General features: G+C 39.6%; 1 protein-coding gene across 2 annotated transcripts; it reads right to left on the reverse strand.

Moving 5' to 3' along the window:
• Nucleotides 1-969: 969 nt before the first annotated feature.
• Nucleotides 970-12,300, reverse strand: POPDC3 (popeye domain cAMP effector 3). 2 transcript variants are annotated; one of them, XM_075923946.1, is made up of 4 exons: nucleotides 12,022-12,300; nucleotides 3,587-4,320; nucleotides 2,264-2,372; nucleotides 970-1,586 (listed from the first exon to the last, which is right to left on the reverse strand). In XM_075923946.1, the coding sequence occupies exons 2-4, from the start codon at nucleotides 4,075-4,077 to the stop codon at nucleotides 1,275-1,277; spliced, it is 912 nt and encodes a 303-aa protein (XP_075780061.1). In that variant the 5' UTR covers nucleotides 4,078-4,320; nucleotides 12,022-12,300; the 3' UTR covers nucleotides 970-1,274. The 2 variants fall into 2 exon arrangements, with proteins under 2 accessions (XP_075780061.1, XP_006118520.1); XM_006118458.4 differs by lacking the exon at nucleotides 12,022-12,300 and adding an exon at nucleotides 10,932-11,928.
• Between the last annotated feature and the right edge of the window lie 10,790 nt (nucleotides 12,301-23,090).

Consider the following 23,090-nt stretch of genomic DNA (forward strand, 5'->3'; position numbering starts at 1 on the left):
AGCAATTTTTAAGTTTTAAATATTAAAAAGGCAATCTACCTTGATATGTATCAAGCATTATTATTGTCTCATAAAATAATAATGGTTCTCCCTTTTTGATTACAGGCATGCATCAAACATGGAGCAAGGTAGTAAGTTAGGAAAGACATTCAAACACCTCTTCCCTGAAGGCACAATGACCTCAAGATCAATTGGAAAAGGTATAAAACTAGCTGTCTCAAATCAAATGTTGATCTTGATTCCCCATAAACTATTAAAGACACCCACACACACTAGGGAGAAGATGTATTTAAAATTAAAAAGTTTATAGGCACAGAAAAGTGACTTTGCAAGCTAAATAGGAGAACTTCACTACTAAGAATAGTTTGCTGTTTTGTGTTGGTAGCTCCAGGTATTTACCAATTTGTGTCTCTTTATGACAAACCTGACAAAGAGTTTCTGTAAAATATGGAATTAAATGTTATTGATTATTTTCAGTATTGTACATGTTATGATTGGCACTTACACCTTTGAAGTCTAGTTACTGTAGCATCACATTCTATTAAAAGCACTACACAACGTTTTTCCTATTATGCACTTTGCAGCAATTACACTGATTGCTTTACTTTTTTTTTTAATGTCGGCAGTTACACAGTTTTGTCTGTGTAATGCCCCTTTCTTACAGCCTGAGAGAAATCAACCATTCATAGACTGAAAGGGAAAAAGTTGTTCTACTGTGCATTTCACATTCTGTCATTTCCCCTTTTTTTAAAAAGGAAAAGAAAACAAACACAACCTGAGCTCATGACTTAAAGTAATCTTCTATAAGATTCTGATGGTTTTAAAAATAAAAAAAACAAGTTCACATATTCTAATGATGAATGTAACAAGCAACTCAAAATAAGATAACTTGCTTGTTGCTTTTCACTATGATGAAACAGATTCCATAATTCATTATGACAAGTAGTTAGAATAAATAAAATCAAGAGCACTATGCAAATATCTTATTTAAAAAACAGAAGGCACCACAATTACAATAAAGCTTCATCCCATCATGATTCATTTTCCCCCTAAAAAGTAAAGACCAATAAAAGACATTAATTATAATGCATAAACAATTAGTCAAGATTACAAACTAACTAACTATCTGGCTCTACAGGGAGAAGAGGGATGCAAGCTACTTTAAAGTAAATGGCACTTTCAATCAAATTTGGCTTTACTAGTATTGTTCAGATTGATTTTCCTGTTATCAACTTCCTATTTAATTTTGGAAATGATGAAGATAACATTTGCTGTTATTTTTTAGAAGAGTCACAATTTGCAGTGTTAGAGAGTTTTTGTCTTGAATTGCTCACAAGTTGTTCTGCAGGTTGCACTTTGGGTGTTCCTGGAACTGCCACTTGGTAGAAGCTTGGTAACCGGATGTCGTATCGAACTCCTTTTCCTAGATGCACTCTGTCATTCAAGGCATATAATTTATCAGCAATGTCACTCCCAATTAAAATTGAAAACAGACGCGAGATGAAACGGTGTTTAGCAAAGAGCAAATACAGTTTCTTTCTCCTCCAAGCCACATATCGACAGTCCGTCTCTGCTGTAAGAGTTACCTGTAAAATGAGATTTAAAAAAGCTAAATTCTGGTGTACTGATGTTGACTATATAATTTGTAAGTAGGGCTCAGGCCTGTTTTTATTCAGAAGAAACTCCCAGGGGCTTCAATGGGAAAGCCGCACAAATAAAAACGGCATAATCAGGTTTTTATCAGAAATGACCACTGAAATCCTACAAATAGAAATAGTCCTCTGAAAGTGCCACTAGTTCTTCTTGGATTGCTCGCTATGATATGCATGTGCCTTATTCTTTCTGTTCTACTTATGCAACAGATGAAGTTAACTGAGCTATGCTAATTTAAGCCACCTGAGACTATGACCCTGGGTTCATTGCAGATAGTAGTGGGGAAGATGACCAAGAATTTCTAGTTTCCTTGAATCCAGATGTTCTCTAGATGTGTCAATCCAGATGAAATGTAAAAATACCCCATTACATAATATACAGTCTAATTCTGAAATACGTAACAGGATAATTTTTTCTAAACATCAGATTTTGCAGGAACAATATAAAATTAAATAGAAAGGATATACAAGCAATATACAGAATCAGTCAATTGAGTAACCAAACCTCCCTCCCTTATATACTGAAAATTCCAAACTTGAGTGTAACAAAAATACATTATTTTCTAATGCAATTAACTGCTCAACAGCCCCCCAAAAGCCTCATGTTTTACCTGGAAAATACCCTCTTCTGTCGGTCTTAGGGAATCCCATTCCGGAGAATCCAGAAATTGAAGGGGAAAAATATAATGCAGAAACTCTCCATCAACTGTCACTCTGATCCTACCAAAATACAGTGGAAATGTGAATACTGCACACATAAAAGTAGATAGAATAGTAAGCTACTTCTAATACTAAACAGCACTCAAATGTAAGAAACTTTAATTTCAGCATAGGGAGTTGAGGTCAATTAGGTCTATGTTTATTTGTTCATGCTGTTTATCATTCCATAGGCGACTGGATTGTGGAAGGGCTGAATATGCAGTGTGTCCTGACATAGCTGATGTACCTAGAGATTGTGAAAAAGCCTGATCCACCTTCTTCTGAGCCAGAGAACCCCCTTATCTATTTTCTGACTCTACCTTTCAGAGAGATGAGGTGAGATACATGGCAAACCACTTTGGTGACATCCCTCATGCAATAATTTTCCCATGCAAGACAATGCTGTTTCAGGATCTGTGATTAAGACCATGGTAAAATCCCAAAGACACTGGGCCTTTGAATAGCACAGCCTTCTACAGACCAACATTTTCCATGAGTTAAAAATACTCTAGGACACAACTGCACCAGGTTGCTATTCTGAGGGCTATTGAGCATAGGACTTAATGCCTCTCATCTCATCTCCCATATGCGCAGAGATGCAAGTCTTTCCTCGCACCCTATGAAGGAGCACTTCCTTACATAGGTGACCAGTATGGAGGGATGGACACTACTCCTGCAGCACAGCTAGCACTCATGCAGACACTAGCAGAGATTGTGGCTGTGCCCAGCTGTCATTGGGGAAAGGCTGTTTGTTTCTTATGCCTTTTCCACTCTTTGGACACTCAGGTTCTGCCTAGAATATAATATAGTGATACTCTAGCATTCACTGCTATACAGTGTAGCACAATATTGTTTCTCCCGCTAGTCTGGTTATACTAATAGAGAAAATATTTTTATATGATCAAAACAATAACTGAATAACAAATATAGTGTAAACATTGATGAATGTACTCCCTTTATTTGAATTACTTAAGAAAAATGGAAGTGGTATAATAAAATGGTATGAAAAGAGTTATTACTCTTGTTCATTAAGCTGTTATGGCTTTTGTGTTCAATGTGCTATCATCTTGGAGACTTCCTGGACATATCTGAAGTTTTGTGTCCGACTATTTAATCTCCATTACTTGAATAAAATGTGAACCAACAATATATAAAGACATTACTGTTTATTTCTGTATTTTGAAGGCTGAAACCTTCCTTCCCCCATAAATACATTAGAACAAACTGATACAAACCTTCCAGACACTAGCATAGACAGTTTATCAATAGGTGTTTTGCCTTGCATAGCATAACAATGCTCCTTCTCCAAGGTAACCACTTCTGCATCACAGCACAAGACAATCTTCCTGAAAACAGTCAAGGAGATTCCCAGAGGCTGAAAAAGAGAACTGTAGAGTTCCTGGAATTCTTTTTCAAAAGAAACACTCCGAATTTGGTAGGTAACATAAATAAATTGTATGAAGCATATCACAAACAGGACAAAGTTCCAGGAGAATATATCAGCAGCACAGACATCCAGCCAAGCCCATATAGAGGAGCAGAGAAAACCCAATCCAAGCAAACTGAAAACATACATCAGCCCAAAGAATCCACTTCCTCCCATGAAGCCAACAATAAACAGAATACTAGCTAGATGGTAGATAGCTCCCTCTGCCTCTTGCTTCCAGGCTACACAAGTAGGATGTGCATATATTAAGCTCTCCCAAAAACTTTCATTTTCTCCCATGGCTGGACTAATTATTTGGTTCAGTTTAAAGTCTCTGACTTATTAAACTTTATTTATATAGGTACAAGTAGAAAGTTCCATTGCTTTTCCATCTTTGTAGCCACTGCTAACTGATCACCATAATGCCAGGCTCTTCTATTTTAAGCATCTAGAACGTTAGGGTTCTCAGAAGTCCATGTTCTTTCACATCGGCCCATGTATCCTTCCAATTTTGGTTGGATCCATAACATGATCTGGTCTGGCCTAGTGAAGAAAAGAGAGGAACATTTATACAAACAGTTGCATAAATTAGCTCTGATAAGCTTTTATGGTTGTATGCTAGTATGACTTCTTGCATAATACAGGTCACAGAATTTCACCAAGTGGCTCCAGCATCAAGCTGATAACTTCTGTTTTAAAGACTTCAGGTGATGGGGAAACACCCTCTAGATGTGTTTTTCTAATGGTTAATTATTCTTACTATTAAAAATTTGCACACCTTATTTCTAGGCAAACAAAAAAAACAATCTTTCCTTGTCTTGGATATCTTTCTTAATACCATACTGTCATATATTCTGCAATAGTCCTTTTAGGACATTGAAGGAATTTGGCATGAAAGATGAGATTGAATTAATTCCTTACTCAACCTGCTAACAGATTATGGTAGAGGTTATTTTATAGCTATGTCAATAATCTTACAAGCCATATGCTAAGATAAAAACTCTGCTGTTTATTAATATTTTGAATTATGCACCATGTACAGTATAAACAAAAAAGTCAAGACTTAATATTGTAATAATGATATAAGTGAAATACAAGTCATTTAATAACAAAGCAGGAGGAAGTACCAAAATATTCTTGTTAATATTTTAATATAATAATCCGTTGGGGTGGAATTTCAAGTAATATTTCCAAGTGAATTCTATGTATCTATGGCCCGCCATCATGATGTACTGGTGATCCTTCCAAGCATTTTCAAACAGAAATAAAAACAAAGCTTCTCTAAGTTTGTTTAAGCAATAGCTCGTTTAATTTGTACTTTGGGGGATTTTGCGTACAGATTATGAAAGGTGAATTTATTGAGAGAAAGCTGAGAAAAATGCAAAAGTTTTGCATTTGACAGAGAGATCTGGGGTCACTTATCTTCTGCAGGCATGGGTCCCTTAGAGTATGTCCAGTTCCTGTGAAAATAGTCTCCTGCTTTCATGAATCTCCCTCTGTTGACTGGCAGTTTCATTGTTCCAGCTGACTATAGCAGCACTGGAAAGTCATGGTTGCTGAGTGAGAGCCAGGGCCTGTTCTATGGAGGCCTTTGAAGATTAGGGCAAAGAACTAAACAGGACAGTTTTCTATGGGAAGCCACTAGAAAGAGTAGAGCACTATAGTGATGTGTTCATTTTTAAGAAGATAAAAGCCAATAATCCACAATGATGTTAAACAAGCTTTACCTTAGGTGCACTGTTTCTGTAGTTAATTTGCCTTAATTTCTTTTGGTGTTTCCATGTAAACATGGCCTGATTATGCCACAATGTAAACATCGCTTCACCACGCAACACTAACTTTACATTATACATAAACATATAAAGTATCTTGACGACACATGCATTGTTCACGGGGAAAAGCACCCAAACCCCAGAACTAGTATCTTTTAATTATATGGCCAACAGAAATGCATTCTATGACCCAAGACATCTGAAAGGGCACATTATGTAAAATGCATCATAGTAAGTAAATGTGATTCATAAAATGTAGTTGAAAATAGATATTAGGGCTTGCCTTAGTCACACTGGTATCAATTAATAAATAGTGCTACTATTTCTACTATTATTCCATCAAAAGCAGAGTATTGATGATGCAGTTTGACATGGAGGTACAGTTTGACCTGACAAATGTTTTACATGAAGGATACAAATACCAAAATAAAGAAGCTACTACTTGGCAAGGCCTTCCTGTAAACACCATGTTTTGTGTCAGAGTGCTGAAAATGAAACTTGGGCAGGAGGGAATGTCTTCTGGCAGCTAAGTGAGTAGATCCAAGGAACATGGTAGATGGCATGATTCTCAGGCGTAGGAAGTTCAGCTCTGACATCATGCCACCCAGGTATATGCTGGTTCATGCCTGAATAATCTGCAGAGAAGATCTGAATTTGAAGCTAGAGGGGTGCCTAATCCAAAGCCCTCTGAAGTAAATGGAAAGACTCTCATTGGCTTCAGTGAGCTCTGGATCATGCCCATAGTAAGAGAAACAATAGCAGCATAAGAACTGCTGCTGCAAGGTATGTGGAGCTTTCCAGTCACATGCAAAGTTTTCAAGTATGGTCAAGGGTCTCCAGTTTTTCTCATGGATCCCCACTGTATTTTTATATTGTAGGGCCTATTGCTAACCATCATATCCAGCTCAATGAGCAAGTGAACCTGCGTAGACACCCAAAGTATACTAGAAAGGGCATGATGTAGCTTTTTGTTTGCACTGCAACCCCAGCTCCAGCTCTCACAGCCGCCACGTAGCCTACCCCGGGAGCAGCCAGGCAAACACCACGTGACTCTGGCCACAGCCTCAGCCTTGGAAAAAGGCTGGAGCTGGGGCTGTGGGTATTCAAAATTTGGAAGAGTGCTGGATCTTTAGAAGATTTTTTTATTTATTTTAAGAAAAAATATTGGATTTTGGTTCATTTTTTGCTATTAATCACCTTATAATAGGATACATTTTAGTGCTAAGCACATTGTTTAATGGAGAACAAACATACATAAAATCTTGTCCATCAAGTGGTACACTTCCCAATTATATTTTATTCTACAACCAAAAAGATCTGATTTGTAGCAGCAGAACAATGCAAAGACAGGACTTGCACCATATCTTCTCCTTAGCATTTATGATTGCTTGCATCAGTTGGCTCCCCAATCAGCATACTGGATTTTTTAAATCCCATTTTGAGGCACTTAACTCTTTCCAGGCACAGTGTAGGAATCCTGGGTGTCTAACTCAGGCTCATGAACAGCTGTGGGTGGACATACAGTATTTATTTCCTTCAACAGCTACATTTTTACCTCCACAGCTGTTAAAACCTTTGCCCTAAATAGGACTTTTCTGATTTTGACAGAAGCCAGGCAAATACAGAGTAAAAAGTTTTCAAAAGCTATAAACTTTTCACAGAAGTGAAATTCAATATCCCAGGCAGCTCTAGTAAAAGCACTCTTGTATCAGAGGCAGCAGTACTGAGGGAGCGGGTAGGGGGTGGCGGGATCCGGCTCCTTCCTGTTCCCCCTGCCTCCAATACAGCGTGTGTTCCTTGATAGTTCCTTACTTAACAGTTTCTTTAGGTACAGGACATATAGCTGTAAAGGCTACACAATGGCCATTACAGTGACATCATCAATTTATCCTAAAGATGTTAAATTGTGGTTAATTGACTACTTGACAGGCACTTCCTCATTCCTTCTGGGGCTCTTGTACATTTCAAAGAAGGAATGCAGAACACTGGGTGCAGTCAATAGCAAAACTTCCACAGAAGTCTTCAATAGAAGCAGATCAGGTACTCAAGAGTCAACATATCTGACATAAGAGATGTGATCATCACATAGTACTACAGTATTTTTTTTTAAAAACAACCAATAATATTTCTTCAGGTACTGAACTGGCTTTGTGGAAGTGATCTGAAGAGGGATTCAAGAAATAATTAAAACCAGAGGAAAAACTATTTACTAATTTTAATAAGAATGGCAATATTCCACTAATCCTCCCAACAAGGAAAGAAAGAGGAGCCAGAACTTGCACCAGCTGGGAACTGAACCCAAACCAACTGCTTGGAAGGCAGCCATTCTAACCACATCAGCAATGCTATGCCTAAATTTTGATCCAAGCTATTTGAATATCCTCTTCTATCACCATTTAATATGATAAAATGTAAATTATATTAGAAACAACCATACACAGAAGAGTGTATGCGTTTAGGGAGAGGGGATGTTTTTTGTACATTTCAGAATCTATAAAGAACATTTATTATGTAAATTACATTTTTGATAACACTACAGTAACACTATTGTATCAGCATATATTGGTCACTGAACACTACAGGTTAATTATTCACCTGCAATGAATGCTGAGAACACTAATTTCTGAAAAACTTAAGATGTGATCTGTTCGCTTCTCTAATACTTCAGTCCTTTTAATTAAGTCAATGCTTACTATGCTTACTCAGGCTTCAAGCAAATTGCCCAATAGTTGGAATGTATTAAGTAGAAAAGATCTCCGAGTTTCTGCACTATTTCAAACTGCATGGGATGGCTGGATTTAGCTCTCACATTCTTAAGTTTACGTTTTCCATTTCTTTCAGTTTGAACAAATCAATGAAGTCAGCTTTGCTTTTGTTTATGGTCAGTTTAACTTTCAGATCCTTAGTGCACTTAAGTTTGTGTATTAAACACTGCTTATTTGCTCTCTCACAAATGTTTTCACTGGATTTTAAATTGCTGTGGAAACACTTCCATTAGTGATAAGCTTTATAAAAAGATTGTTTTTACAAATATTAACATGTTTTGAGTTTAAGTTGCCCTTTTCTGTGTATGCAGGTCAATTTTTCTGAGGAAAAAAAACCCGATAGCCCTGAATGTCAGAAGTGAACGAAATAGTGGATAGTCATACAAGTTCCTAAATAAACATGTGAGTATTTATGTATACTCTGGCTCTGGCTTTTTTATTCACTGGATGTGTATATGCAACAAAATCAAAGATATTTTAATGGCATCATTCCTTTTCTAACTTAACTGAATGAAAAAGAAATGTATATAGAATAATTTAAGGTTATCAAAAGTGTCATGTACAGTGAAAGATTTTGCTATTATAAATGTTTTGTCAAGATTTTAACTATTTACTTTATTGTAATTTACCTAAAAAATTTAGGTAATTCCTTTTTTAGTACTTTAAACATTACAAGACAATAGCCCACAATGGAGATACCTAAATTCTAAATAACATTTTATTTTAAAAACATTATCATTTCTTTTCCAATTTGGATGGGGACTGACAACCCACAGAAAGTACATAATACTCCAGGAGAAATCTGAGTTAGACAGGCAATGCTATCCAAATTAAATGGGCTAGGTAGCATCTTTTCTTTAGTTCTTTCAGATCAGGCATATACTGTTCACGAAGCACACTGGCAGACTGAAACAATCCAGATCTTTTATTTTTCTAAGTATGGTGCATTACTAGTACTGGAGGAAGCCTGAATAAAATTCTCATATGTTAAACATGATTAATACTGCACTGGCCAAATAATATAGTGATCTAGATTTATTGTATTTTGTAATTAAAACAATAATGTGAAATCAAACTTCATTCCTGTTTAGCTTTTAAACAGTTTTAAAGAAATTTACTATGCAGCAACAGTGCTAATTTTACAGCTGTGTTAATGAACTACACTTGAACCTTGCAAACACAGTTCAGCTTAAAATTAATTAGTTTGTATTTTGAATAACCATATGAGCTGCCCCTGGCAATCCTACAATTCGTACATCAACAAATTAAGTGCATGCAGCATGGTTGGTTATTTCCAAACCAAGTACACACTGAGATTTGGTTCATCATAATGCAGCAATATGAAAGCCAGACTACAAAAGAGGAAAATAATTAGTTACTAGTTCAAATAGATAAAATGATAAAACATGGGATATCAACTTACCTATCCCATGGGTTCCAAAATGCATTCCAATAAGGTAACAAGGATGCTTAAGTGATTGCTAAAATAGTTTAACTTGACTTCGGCACTAAGGTTTGAAAATATACCTCTAATGTGTGCCTAATTGAGATAGGGGTTTAAAACAATTTTGAAACAAGACTCACAGACGAATATAAAAACAACTGCCATACGAAAGTATGCACATCTATAGAGAGAGATCATTTAGCATCACTTTCAAATTACATTAATGGATTTATTTTTGCCTACCATTGTCGGAAGAGACTTATAAATTCTTTATCCTAATATAATCAAACTACCACAATACTATTTTTTTTTTGTGGTAGCTTCTACAAACCTACTGTCCTAGTCGCTGTATACAAATTATTAAAAAGTGGTTTCTACTCAAAGATCTTACAATCTAAATAAAAAATGGGTTTTAGCTAACAATCCTTCTACTTCAATAAACTTCCCACTGATCATATTTTATCTTAAAGACATTTTCCTACAACAAAAATTTGAAAAAGAAAGAAAAACTTGCCTTCTCCCTCAAAATTAAGTATGTTATGCTTCCTTCTTTAATAGCATCTATTCCCTTTACGATACGCACATACAACTCAAGCGATATTGCACGTGTCACTGACATACTTCATGAAGTACCTGCCTGAAGATTTTCTAAACTACTTTAAGATCTTCCATTGTACTGTATATAGTATTGTGTCATGGCTAGATAGCAACAACTCTACAAATGGGAAAGCCTTTTCTTACGGTCACAAAAGCAATTTTTCTTTGGGTATATTCAGTCAAACTCATTAATCCACACATGGAAAGAAAACTAAATTCTGGAAGCCAGATTTAATCAATGACAACTTTATGACATTACCAGGTGGTTCTATGATTCAATATTATAAGAGAGCAAATAAATAAAATGTTTGCCCATAAAGTGATTGGCAGGTTAAATGTACACAAAGCTTTAAAGAACAGCTGGTGACTTGTGGAAAATTTTGTAAATTATTCTATTTAGAAAAAAAAAAATCTCATGTTGCCTGTTACTCTCCATTTGTTTCTCTGCCAATATTATATAAACAAACAAAACATATTAAGAGTTGAATTGCTCTTGCTGTTTCTTATATGGTTAAGGTATAATTCTTGGTGGTGGCAATGGAGAGCCAAATCCCTGAAGTAAGTGGGATTACTTACCTGAGTAAAGAGAGAAGGATTTGCCCCACACTTGATTTTGTGGGAAAAAACAAAACAATACACAGAAAACCTACTCCTCCGTGTGCTCCTTGGAAAAGGAGTTCTACATATGGAAAACTTGCAGGATCAAATACAAAGATTAAGACTCCAGCTGGGAAAACATACTCCCAATTCTTACCAAATTTTTGTTTGTTTGTTTGTATGTTTATCTTTACTAATGAAGGAAGGAAGAAAGAATATTGCTTGCATGGCACCTAACTAAATAGAACTTTGTATGAGGCAGCACACAACTCTTCAACCGTTAAGTAAGCTGAAAAACATTCACTCAAAATTACTGCATTTCACTACTGCACTACTTTTAAAGTGAAGCCTATTGAAGAGGTATGTAGTACCCATGTGGAAAGCCCCTTTCAATGCAAATCCGTTATTTCAACGATCAATAAGGGCTGTTTACAGTTGTTCTTAGATCCTAACGAAGCCTTTCCCCTTTCTTCCCCCGATATTAAACATTTGTGCTCCCACAAGTCGATTTCCCACGTGAAACGTGTTCCCCAGTCAGGTTTCGTGTATCCCAGCCAATGCTGCCAAGTTACTTTGTATCACACCTAAAGAAAGCCACAAACCTAACCCGAGCGCTGCCTGTTCTGCTGCCCAAAGGAGCCGGGCTACAGCTGCCCTTGCTCCCTCTGCACCCCATCTTCCCGCTCGTAGCACGGGGGCTGCCGCGAGCACTGGGAGCTCCGCTCCGCGCGGGGCCCGCCCGGCCAGTGGAACCCAGCGGGGAGCGCAGCGCCCGGCTCAGCCCAGCTCTCCCCTCAGGGGGCGGGCGGGGACCCCGGCGTCCGCTCCTGACTCAGCACCTCCCGCTATTCTGCCCCCCGCCCCCGGTCTGGCTCCGGGCCGGGGGCTCTAGGGCGGGGCTGCACCCAGCTGGGACTGGCCCGAGCCGCCGCCGCCGCTCTGGGAACTTGCTCCGGAGAAGCGGCGCCTCCAGCTCCGATTTCAGCCGCTGCCCGGAGACACCCCCCAAGCACCTGCCCCGGCGCGTGTCTTTGCTGCCCCGCGAGCTTCAACGCCCCCCGCCGCTTACCTGGCGCTTTGCCCCCTGCCGGGCGCCTGCAGAAAAGTTTCCCGGCTCCAAGGCGGAGGCGCCGGGCCCCGCCAGGCAGCGAGCGGCCGCTCGGGCTGAGATAGGCAGGGAGCCGCCAGGGGCTGCGGGCGGCGCCAGCTCCGGGGCAGGCAGCGCGCAGGCGCTTCCCTCGGGCCCCACCAGCCGCTGCCCGGCGGCGGAGACCGCGCGAGGAGCAGCCCGGGCGGCGGCGGGCTCGGGGCACGTGCCGCTCTGCGCGTCCGGCCCCGGGGGCTGAGCTGGCTGTTGGGTTGGGCTGGGCTGCAGGCTCGCGGGGAGGCTGAGGCGGGGAGGGCTTCCAAAGGAGGGGAAATGCGCCGTCTGCCCTAGGAAACGCGTGCAGCTCTTCACTGCTGCGAGCCAGCCAGAAGGGACTATTTGGTGCCTGGCCCCAGCGGTGCTCCCTGAACAGCGACTTTGTTTGCATTTGTCTTCTGCCGTGGACCAGCACCCCTGCCCTTGCAGAGAAGAAACGTCCAACTTCTGGGATCAGACCAGGTTAGCTTAGGCTGGGTGCATGATCCCTACCTGGCATGCACCCATTGCTGTCACTGCATTAATGGAGAATAAGCAACATTCTTTAAAAAAATAAACGTGATTGTATTTTTGTAAACATGAACCGGCGCTTGTATCCCTTTCTCGCATGGAACAGAACCAACAGGAAACAGAGTTCTTTGTAGAGCAAGCTATTACTGCACCTGTAGGACAGAACCTGCCCTGAAATCACTATGTGAATACATTGGGGATACACCATCAGTATTGGCTCCCTTCCCCCCGGCTTGCTGTACTCATGAGCTGGGCCCTAAGAAAATAGTCTAAAATATTTCAACATATTTCGGGTTCTTCTGATTTGCTTTCTGCTGGGGTTCACATTTTCAAGCTTTGGTAGGCATTCATAAGGGTTTTTTTTAAAAGCAAAGTTTAACTTCTAAGATCATGATTCCTGCAGATGAGGCTTTAAGGGAAAAAGCAAGTATCACAAGATACAATTGTGAAAGTCAACAACAGTGCCTCACAGTGGCTGAGATCATATGATTAAAACTATGACAGTACACATTGACTACCATTTGTTAACTATATTCTATTTCCTGCTCCTCTTTATGGTACTTATTAAGAGAAGAAAAGAACTGTAATAGTAAGTCATGCTTATCACATGGTGTGAGGTTCATTGGTTTGCATCACTTCTTCTGTGGCACTGTTGTGGGGAGAAGACAGTAGCCTCCCATGGGGACAGTGTCCAATTTCTTTTGAGAGCATCAGCAAGGAATTGCCCTTAATTAACAATCAAAACCACAGTTCAGAGTACATAAAAGAATTTAACTTTTATTGCCAAAATACAGAAAAAGAAAAGAAAAGAAAGAAAGTCTGTCTTTCGAAAATATATTCCTGCTATGGATTTAGGGCATCCAGGCCCAATGTGAAAAGCACTTATAAACTACCCTGTAGTGGAAGAGCCAGAAAATTACAGATTTTACTATGGTCCTAGCATTTCAGAACTCCCATGTTTTTTCAGGCCCTGACATAGGGACAGCACCAGCAGTTGTGATAGAGCTTGTCATGCACAGCCTACTTAGTCAAAGAGCTCACTTTCTAAAAGCCTTCTCTACCTTAAAGGTAATGTAAAGTGTCATCTCTTTATCTTGTTATTGGACAGTCTAGGTACTTGTAAGCACATCCTATTACCAAGTGCCTCTCAGGTGAATGCCTGAAAAACAGAAACAACAATAGAACCAACCAGAATTACATCTTCATTTAAACTATTGCCTTAAAATGAATATTTCTAGAAGACATATAGCCTAAGTAAACAACAATATCCTTCTTTTTTCTAGTTACCCAGCATCATGCTATTTCCTTTTAAAAGTCTATGAAAATTATATTTCTTCATTACATGATTGTAATGCTTCCATTTGTACCCTGTCTTCAGTTGCCTTGTCTGAATGTATCCCATAAAATATAACTGAAAGTGTTAATCCTGCTTGTTGATGCGTATCTCTTTTAAAATGTTAACTGCAAATTCTTTCTAGTGGCTGTTTTTGGGAAATATCTTTTAGGGATTGATATAGACAGTCTTATCATTTCAAGTTAAATAATACATAAAAATTGCAGAATATAAAATGCATAGTTCCAATAGTTACAGAAGCCAACTCTCAGAAGTAATCAATTTTTTTCAAGTTCCATATTTCTTGGTCAATGTATAGTCAAGGTCCAGGCTCCAGAGAAAATAAGTAAATAAAAGGATTTCACAGTCCACTCAAATGTGTCTGGCAGTCCAGATTTGGCCCAAGGTCTACCTATTGACTACCCCTCAAGTAGTGTTTAAGCTATGCCCATTTTTTAAACATTATGTGCAGGGAGCATCAGTTGTGATTTCTAGTGATATATATTATATTATATTGGGCTAGCTGTGAGGATTCAGGCCCAATTCTGCAAATTAAAATATGCAGTCAAACTGCTGTGCCCACATGGCATCCTGGTGAAAGAAAAGAAGTGGGTGCAGCAATCTACCTAGGCAGTTTAAAATCGCAGAACTGGGATCTACTTCAACAACTTTCATGGTAGGAAGGTATAGCTAAACAGTACTCAAGTTATCTATATAAACTAGGCTCCAAGAAGGAGACCAGCAAGAAAGGAAAAGAATAGAAAGAAGGAAAGACGTGGGAGAACTCACCTCCAAGATACAGCCTAAGATCAGAGCCACCAAGAATCCTCTGCATGAGCATGACATGCAGCAACCAGAATCCAGATGAGATTGACCTTGCTAAGCCAACTGGGGAAGTTCGCCTGCCTTGATCAGGATTGGTGTGCATAGCATGTGTATTCTGCTGGCTTGGTAATTATTATTAAATAGACAGTAAGGCTATTACCACATAGGCCTTTTTCACTGGTAAAATTCCTGCACAGCTTCAGGAAGTTATGCCCTGAACCAAAGGAATTGGGCAAAGTTGGATATTTAAATTAACACCTTGAGTCCTAGGAAGTGGGTCAAACTGTGCACCCCTGAAATGTGAAAGTGACAGAATTTCGTGTAGGTAACAGAATGAAGTAAGATTCACTAGTTTTTTTCTCAAACATGATTTTATATATTAGGTCATGTAAAATTCTTAATTTTAGCAACACCATCCATTTGAGATTTCAACATTACTAAATAAATGGTTATGGAGGTTTATATTTTTCCATGGTTATTTTTGTTGTACCTTCCACTGTAGTGATATTTGTCTGAAAATTCAACTACAAGGATAGATTCAGAGGTTTCTGATCACTGGTTCACAGTCATTCCCAGTTGCTGTAAGAATGTACCTGATCCATTATTTTTATTTTCATTGAGCTAATAAAAGATAGAGTAGAGACAAATAGAGAAGGGAAGAGAAATTCTAAAGTTTCTGTTTTTTCCTCATTAAAGTATCTATAAAGATCCAATCATTCATATGAATCAGAATAACTGATGCAAGGAACTGACTTTGGGAAACGAGATAAATATATTGGTTGATGAATTCTTACTGGCAAATCTTAGTGGTTAGTGGTTTACTCATTAATTTAAAATGCTTTTTTTACAGGAGAAACAAAAAATTCACATGCATTTGGTAACTTATCTGCGAGAAACTTCCAGTTCTTAGTTTCAAGCAATGACCAAGAAACCTAAATTTTCCCATATCATGGATCATCCAGGCCCAGTTCTCTCTCTCTCTCTCTCTCTGTATATAAAAGTTTTTCCTGACACACAACAGATGTCAAGCATCAGAATGATGTCATCAGTGTCAACAGGCTCTTTCAGTGAAGCAAAAGTGGCCAGAGAGAGGGGGATAGGCGAGTGTAGCGAGCAGAGGGCACAACCCCCTACTTATACTTGTCAGCCGATGGTCAGGGCAGTGTGTGCGTGTGTTACACCCAAGTCTTCAACTGCTGAGACGCAAGGTCTCGTCGCACTGGGCAGCCTAGGAGGCTGGAGGGCGCCCCGAATAAAAAAAAGTTTAACGTCTGTGACTTTACTGCTAGGACCGGGGTCCCGTCGCAGAGGGCAGCCAACAGGCTCTCAGACGCCCCGAGTTTATAGGAAGAGTTATTACACCTCAGATTTTAGCTACTAGGATACAAGATCCCTTCGCAGCGGGCAGTCTAGGAAAGACTGAGAGATGCCCCAACGGATCTGTCACCTGGGAGTGACACAATCCAAAACGCCCAAGCTCTTCCTATACCTGTCCCTTTGACCGGCTGAAGTTCTTTTGTTTGTGTTCGGTTCGGGTACAGCAGCACGGGTTCAAGTCAGAAGCTTGACACGCACTGGCTTATTTGTAGGAGAAAGAAAAGAGAAAATAAAATAAAAGAAACTTGGTTCAATATATATATTTATAAGTGAATGAGGGCACCCACTTATTCCCAAAGTTTATAGCTAAATCACCTTACCAAAGGCAGTTTACAATAGAAATGAAGCAGTTTGACTTAAGAAACTATAATAAAGTAACTAAACTTACAACAGAGTGACAATTAAAGTGTACACATAAAGAAAACACATTGCAGGTACAATTCTCACCCCTGCGTTCCAGACTTGGCGTGGCCAGCGTCTTTCTCTCAATCCCTCGGGAAGAAGTAGGGCGAGGTTGGGCGTCCCACAGACCTCGGGAGACAATCAATACCTGCCAGCAGGTGTAGGTGATTGGAGCTCAAATGGGGTGGGCTATTAAACCCCTCTTTATACCCCTTGGGTCACGTAGGTTTCTTCCTGGTCTCAAGTGGCCAATTAGGAAAAATGGCTTTGAATGCCAAGTTTCCCACGAAGGGTGCAAAGCATAATTCACACCTGGGAAAATGCAGACAATGGGCACCTCTGGTATGTGATGGGCGAAGATTCCTCTCCTGGGACAGTGCAGGCATGTCAATTACTGATACTAGCCATCAGGGCAACGGGAGGCCTCCCAGTCGTCAGCTAGCCCATTTACTGTCTGGTTTCTGTTTATGGTAGAGTCAGGGACAGGCAGCACACCTGCATTCCCAGGGCATCAAAGGCTGACTGCCTTTCTCTTGCTCTCTGCGGGGGGGGGGAGGGGGAGGAAACAAGATGGGTTCATGTCTGGCTACAATATTGGGACCGAGGTTGCAAATATCCTTCTAAATTTAGTCTCAGTATAGTACACTGGGCTGCATGTACTGTTGTAGTAAACTGCAAAAGAGTGCACATTTGATTAAATTAGTGGGGAAAAACTCTTAAGTTGGTTAACTAACAAAAGCATCACTGGTTTCAAATGATTTATTAGGGAATCACAAAATAGAGAAGAAAAGAAATCTAGTGACTTGTCATTTTGGGGTCTTAATTTTGAGTCCCTAACAGTGACACCTAGTTTTCAGAATGTATTGGGCATTTATCCACTGAAATTCACGTCCTTATGAACTGTCCCAAGCTCAAAAATTTGTGGACCTGAAAATTACATTTGAAAATCTTCACTTTAAATCCCATCTTGCTGTAGGACAATTTCTTTCATGACTGATGCATATTAAAAGTGTGTAATGAAAGGATGAGTGGAAAATAATAGAATGGATATAAAATTGCATAAGAAGGATATACTTACATTGCCTATCATGCTTTGAGTCAGCCAGCTAAGTAATTAGTCTTCTCTTGGATTCATTTCAAAAGCCTTGTAGTTTTTATCTGCCTAAAATGATTCATTTTGAAATCAAATGAAATACAAAAGCAAATTACAACAGTCATTGTCCCATGCAACCGTTATACAAAATATAAATTATACATTTTTTACTGTAAAAATTTAATTCACTTGTAAGAAAGTGTACAAAGGAAAGACAGATGAATGATTTCAAGGGTCTAATTGTTGGTTCCAAACTGCTGTTTTTGCACAGTTCTGGCAGCATAAAGCAGCAGTAATGCTGACAGCCATCTACCAAGGAATTCCCACAGTGTAGAGGGATTCCTTAGATTGGCCTGGAGCCCATGCAACAGCTGCCTTTTATCCTCTCCCTTCCCAGCTGCTGGTGTAATGGGATGACCCTGTGTGTTGGTTATTCCCAGCTGCAGGAACAAGCCCTTGGCAGCTAGGAGTAAGTTAGAACTCAGTAGAATCAAAGACTGCTGTTAGAGCTAACAGAATCAGCATGGACATATGAAAGTGAGGATTAGCATCAACCCACAAGCCAGAGCCACTCTACCACAGTGATGGGCAAAGTAAAAGAAATACAGGCTGGAGACCGACTGGCTAAGCAGTAGTTCGGCAGAAAAGGACCTGGGGATTAAAGTGAATGCGAAGTTAGATATGTGTCAAGTGTACCATTGTAGCCAAGATGGCTAATGGCATCTTACGCTGCATTAGGAGGAGCATTGCCAGTCGATCTAGGGAAGTGATTATTCATCACTTTATTCATCACTGGTGAGACCACAGCTGGAGTACTGCATCCAGTTGTGGGCCCCCCATTACAGAAAGGATGTGGATGCATTGGAGAAAGTCCAGCAGAGGGCAACAAAAATGATTAGGGGGCTTGAGCACATGACTTATGAGGAGAGGCTGAGGGATTTGGGCTTGTGTAGTCTACAGAAGAGAACAGTGGGGAGGGATTTAATAGCAGCCTTTAACTACCTGAAGGGGGGTTCCAAAGAGGATGGAGAGAGGCTGTTCTCAGTAGTGATGGATGGCAGAACAAGGAGCAATGGTCTCAAGTTACAATGGGGAGATCTAGGTTGGATATTGGAAAAAACTATTTTACTAGGACAGTGGTAAAGTAATGGAATGGTGGTGGAATCTCCATCTCTGGAGGTTTTTTAATTCTGGCTTGACAAAAACCAGGCTGGGATGATTTAGTTGGGATTGGTCCTGCTTTGGGCAGGGGGTTGGACTCAATCACCTCTTGAGGTCTCTTCCAACCCTATGATTCTAAGGTCTCCTGCCCGTACAAGGTTCTTTATTGCATTAATTGCATTCACCATTATTGTTGCCCTTCCTATCCATTGCAGAGACACCCAGGCTGTGTCTACATTGGCAAGATTTTGCGCAAAAGCAGTTGCTTTTGCGCAAAATCTTGCCACCTGTCTACACTGGCCGCGAGTATTTGCTCAAGAACACTGACTTTGTGATGTACAAAATCAGTGGTACTTGCGCAAATTCTCTGATGCTCCCATTCAGGGATAAGCCCTCTTGTGCAAGTATTCTTGCGCAAGAGGGCCAGTGTAGACAGCAACGTTAATTTCTTGCGCAAGAGAGCGTCTACACTGGCACAGATGCTTTTGCACAAAAGCAAATTTTTACGCAAAGGCACATGCCAGTATAGACGATCTCTTGCGCAAATACTTTTAATGGAAAAACTTTTCCTTTAAAAGTATTTGCGCAAAATCATGCCAGTGTAGACGCAACCCCAGTGTTTCTACCACTACTGCAGGAAGCTGGGACATTAGTTTATATTTAATTCAAAAGGTGTAAAAATAGAAATGCATCTATTTGAGTGTCTTCAATTTATTATGCTGCTAATGAATTATAAAATGTGTATCAAAATAAATATTCTGGAAACTACTTCTTAATGAATCACTTAGACAGTGTGCCTATTCAGTTGTGTCGCTGATTAATTATATTTTTTGCTTCCTTTCTGGAATACAAATGCTTTTTATTAAAAGTAATCCAAAAGCAATATGTAAGGCAAACTCATTGTTACAAGTCTTTCATTCAGCTGTGAAAAGGGATAGAATGTCCCTTTCATCATTTCTGGAGGATATTTGAATGGCTGCAAGTGGCTATGATACAAATGAAAGTTGATGTTACCTTAAGTACAACTAGATGGAAGATATTCTGTTCATACAGTTTCAGATTTATCAGAGCAGAGTCATTAAATACTAATATTGTTGGGAGCACTGTGAGAAATGCACAGCAAACCATGCCAGCTACAGGGATCCTTTTTATTAAATTCTGGTGCAGGTAGGTGCATTAGTCGAGCATGTTAACACATTAGTTTTGATCTCTAAGAGATAGCTTTAAAAATGGTCAGCATAATATTAAAAACAATGGCTAGTTTAAGTGATTACGAAGTAATAATTATAAAGTTCAGGAACTGCCACTTTTAGAAGATTCATATGCAATTTTTCTGTGAAGGATGCCATTTTTTTTGCAAGTCTCAATGGCAGTCATTTATTTGCACAGCATTCTTGGAAGGGCAGCAGAGGTGATGAAAGACTATACATATGGAGTATGTTTAAAAAACAACAAATAGTCTAGTAGCACCTTAAAGACTAACAAAACATGTTGTTAGTCTTTAAGGTGCTACTAGACTATTTGTTGTTTAAGTTTTTCCTGTTACAGACTAACTCAGCTACCCCTTTGAAGAAGCGAGAGAGTGCTGCTGGCCAGAATTTAAAGACATGGCCAATGATAAATCCAAATTTTTGGCACCAAGAAAAGCAGTTTGTGGCTTAAGTTAATTCAGATATTTAAAGTTCAATATTTAAAGTTTTATGATCCCAATTGCTTTGTTAATTTTAGAGCCATGGAATACTTTAATTTAGTATTGTTTAGTAAATTTCCTTCAGATTCAAAGAAAGGATCATTTTCAGAGCAAGTGACGATAGTTACTGGATGGCTTCCAATACTCTTAAATTTCAAAAGTTGTTCCTTACCTGCCAAGAAATACTCAGATGATTAGTTTTAGTATATTCCAGCTCTCAAAGCCATGCCGAAGATCAATTTAAGGGCAGCAGCCACAACAATAAAAGAAGTTCTAGAAGAATAGAAAGATCTGAAACTTTCCAGCAATTTAGATGCCAACCCCTAATGAGTGTAGGATTTAGTAGAAGTGGATGCAATATGGTTTAAAAAAACCCCAAAATATACATGATAGCACTAGTTTCCACCACGAAGCACAGCCAGCATTATTAAAAATATTATAATGAATATTCAGTAAAAAGGAATATAAAAAGGCATCCTGTCTGAAGAGTGAGATATGGCTAAAATAACAAAAATTTAGTTATGTTTGTTTAATGGGCATTAAGAGCTATGCCTGTTTTAGCAAGTGACGGAAAGAAAACACCAAATCTCCCCCTAAAGTAAATAGTAGTTTTGGATGACAAAGAAATTCACAAAGGGTTTGATCCAAAGTCCACTGATTCCAATGGGAGTTTTATGCCATTGAAATTTGATGTTTGCAAGGAAAAGAGAAGATGACACCTGGGAAATAGGAAGGAAAAGAAACCTTTTATAGACAAGGACATTTTCTTTGCCCCTCTTTCTGAGCCATATCCAGTCACCTTCACAGAGGCATATCTTCTCCAGAACTAGATCAGCAATGCACTTCTGTGTGGCCCAATTCAAAGCCCATGGAAGTCAATTGACAGAGTCCCACAGACTTCAGTTGACTTTGGATCAGGCCTTCCCTGACGGGAGAATCAGAGTTGCTGTTATCACAACTCTAATTCTCCCGTTGCTGTTATTTCTGAAAATATATTTGTCTATTAACTTTCTTCCTCACCGTTCACTTCTTATTTTGTAGGTGAAGTGGGTGGGGGTAATTTGTTTCAACCTTGTATGTAAAGGACTCCATTGCAGATTTTAACAGCGGCTAATCTTCAAGTCATAGTTGCTTTGTGAATGAATGCTGGCAATTTGCTGGCACTCACATTCAAGTGAATATGAAAGCAAAAGATATTCTTTATTCTTAGCTAGAGAACTGCTGATGTTGTGACACAGTGGCTGCTATTTTACCTCTGAAATGCCACTGTGTGGCTTTCCTAGAAATTATGCTTCAGAATGTACCTCATTTCTGAAAATTCCAGAAGGGATTCTCTCCAGCTTCTATATGCCCTTCATTCTACTTCCACCTGCAGCCTAATGCTTTCTGCCCTACTTGATACTTGGCTTCGCTAAATCAGTGTTTCTCAAATGAGTCTGCGAGGGTTCTGCAGAGGGTCTGAAGGCCCCACTGATCAACTCCTTCCCTTCCCTGACTCAACTTCGTCCTCTCCCTCCCAGTGCTTCTTGCACACCAGGGAACAGCTGTTCAGAAGCATGCAGAAGGCACTGGGGAAGGAAGGAGAGGAGCCAGGCTGGAGCAAGGGTGAGAAGAGAACTATTTAGAAAAGTTGGACATACACAGATCCATGGAGCTGGATCTAATGCATCCAAGGATGCTGAGGGAGTTGGATGATGTGATTGCACAGTCAATGGCCGTTATCTTTGAAAACTCTTGGTGATCCAGGGAGGTCCCAGACAACTGGAAAAAGGCAAATGTTGTGCCCATCTTTTAAAAAGGGAAGAAGGACAATCCATGGAACTACAGATCAATCAGCCTTACCTCAGTCCCTGGAAAAATCATGGAGGAGATCCTCAAGGAATCCATTTTACAGCACTTGGAAGAGGAGAAAGTGATCAAAAATAGTCAACGTGAATTCACCAAGGGCAAGTTATGCCTGACCAAACTAATTTCCTTCTATGACTAGGTAACTGGCTCTGTGGACACAGGGAAGGTGCTGGACTTTATATACCTTGACTTTAGAAAAGCTTTTGATACAGTCTCCCACAGTGTTCTTTCCAGCAAGTTAAGGAAATATAGACTGGATAAATGGTAAGGTGGATGGAACGGGTAGTGATCAATGGCTCAATGTCTGGTTGGAGGTTGGTATCAAGCAGAGTGCACCAAGGGTCAGTTCTAGGGCTGGTTTTGTTCAACATCTTTATTAATGAATTAATCAAATTTATTAATCTTTAATGGATGAGGGGATGGATTGCTCCCTCAGCAAGTTTGCAGATGATAAGCTAGGGGGAGAGGTAGATATGTTGGAAGGCAGGGTTAGGGTCCAGAGTGACCTAGACAAATTGGAGGATTGGACCAAAAGAAATCTCATGAGGTTCAGAAAGGACAAGTGCAGAGTCCTGCATTGGGACCGAAGAATCCCAAGCATTGTTACAGGGTGGGGACCAACTGGTTAAGTACCAGTTCTGCAGAAAAGGACCTGGGTGTTACAGTGGATGAGAAGCTGGAAATAAGTAAACAGTGTGCCCTTGCAGCCAAGAAGCTTAATGGCATATTGGGGTTCATTAGGAAGAACATTGCCA

Source organism: Pelodiscus sinensis, chromosome 3 (assembly GCF_049634645.1).
Source record: "Pelodiscus sinensis isolate JC-2024 chromosome 3, ASM4963464v1, whole genome shotgun sequence".
Lineage (NCBI taxonomy): Eukaryota > Metazoa > Chordata > Testudines > Trionychidae > Pelodiscus > Pelodiscus sinensis.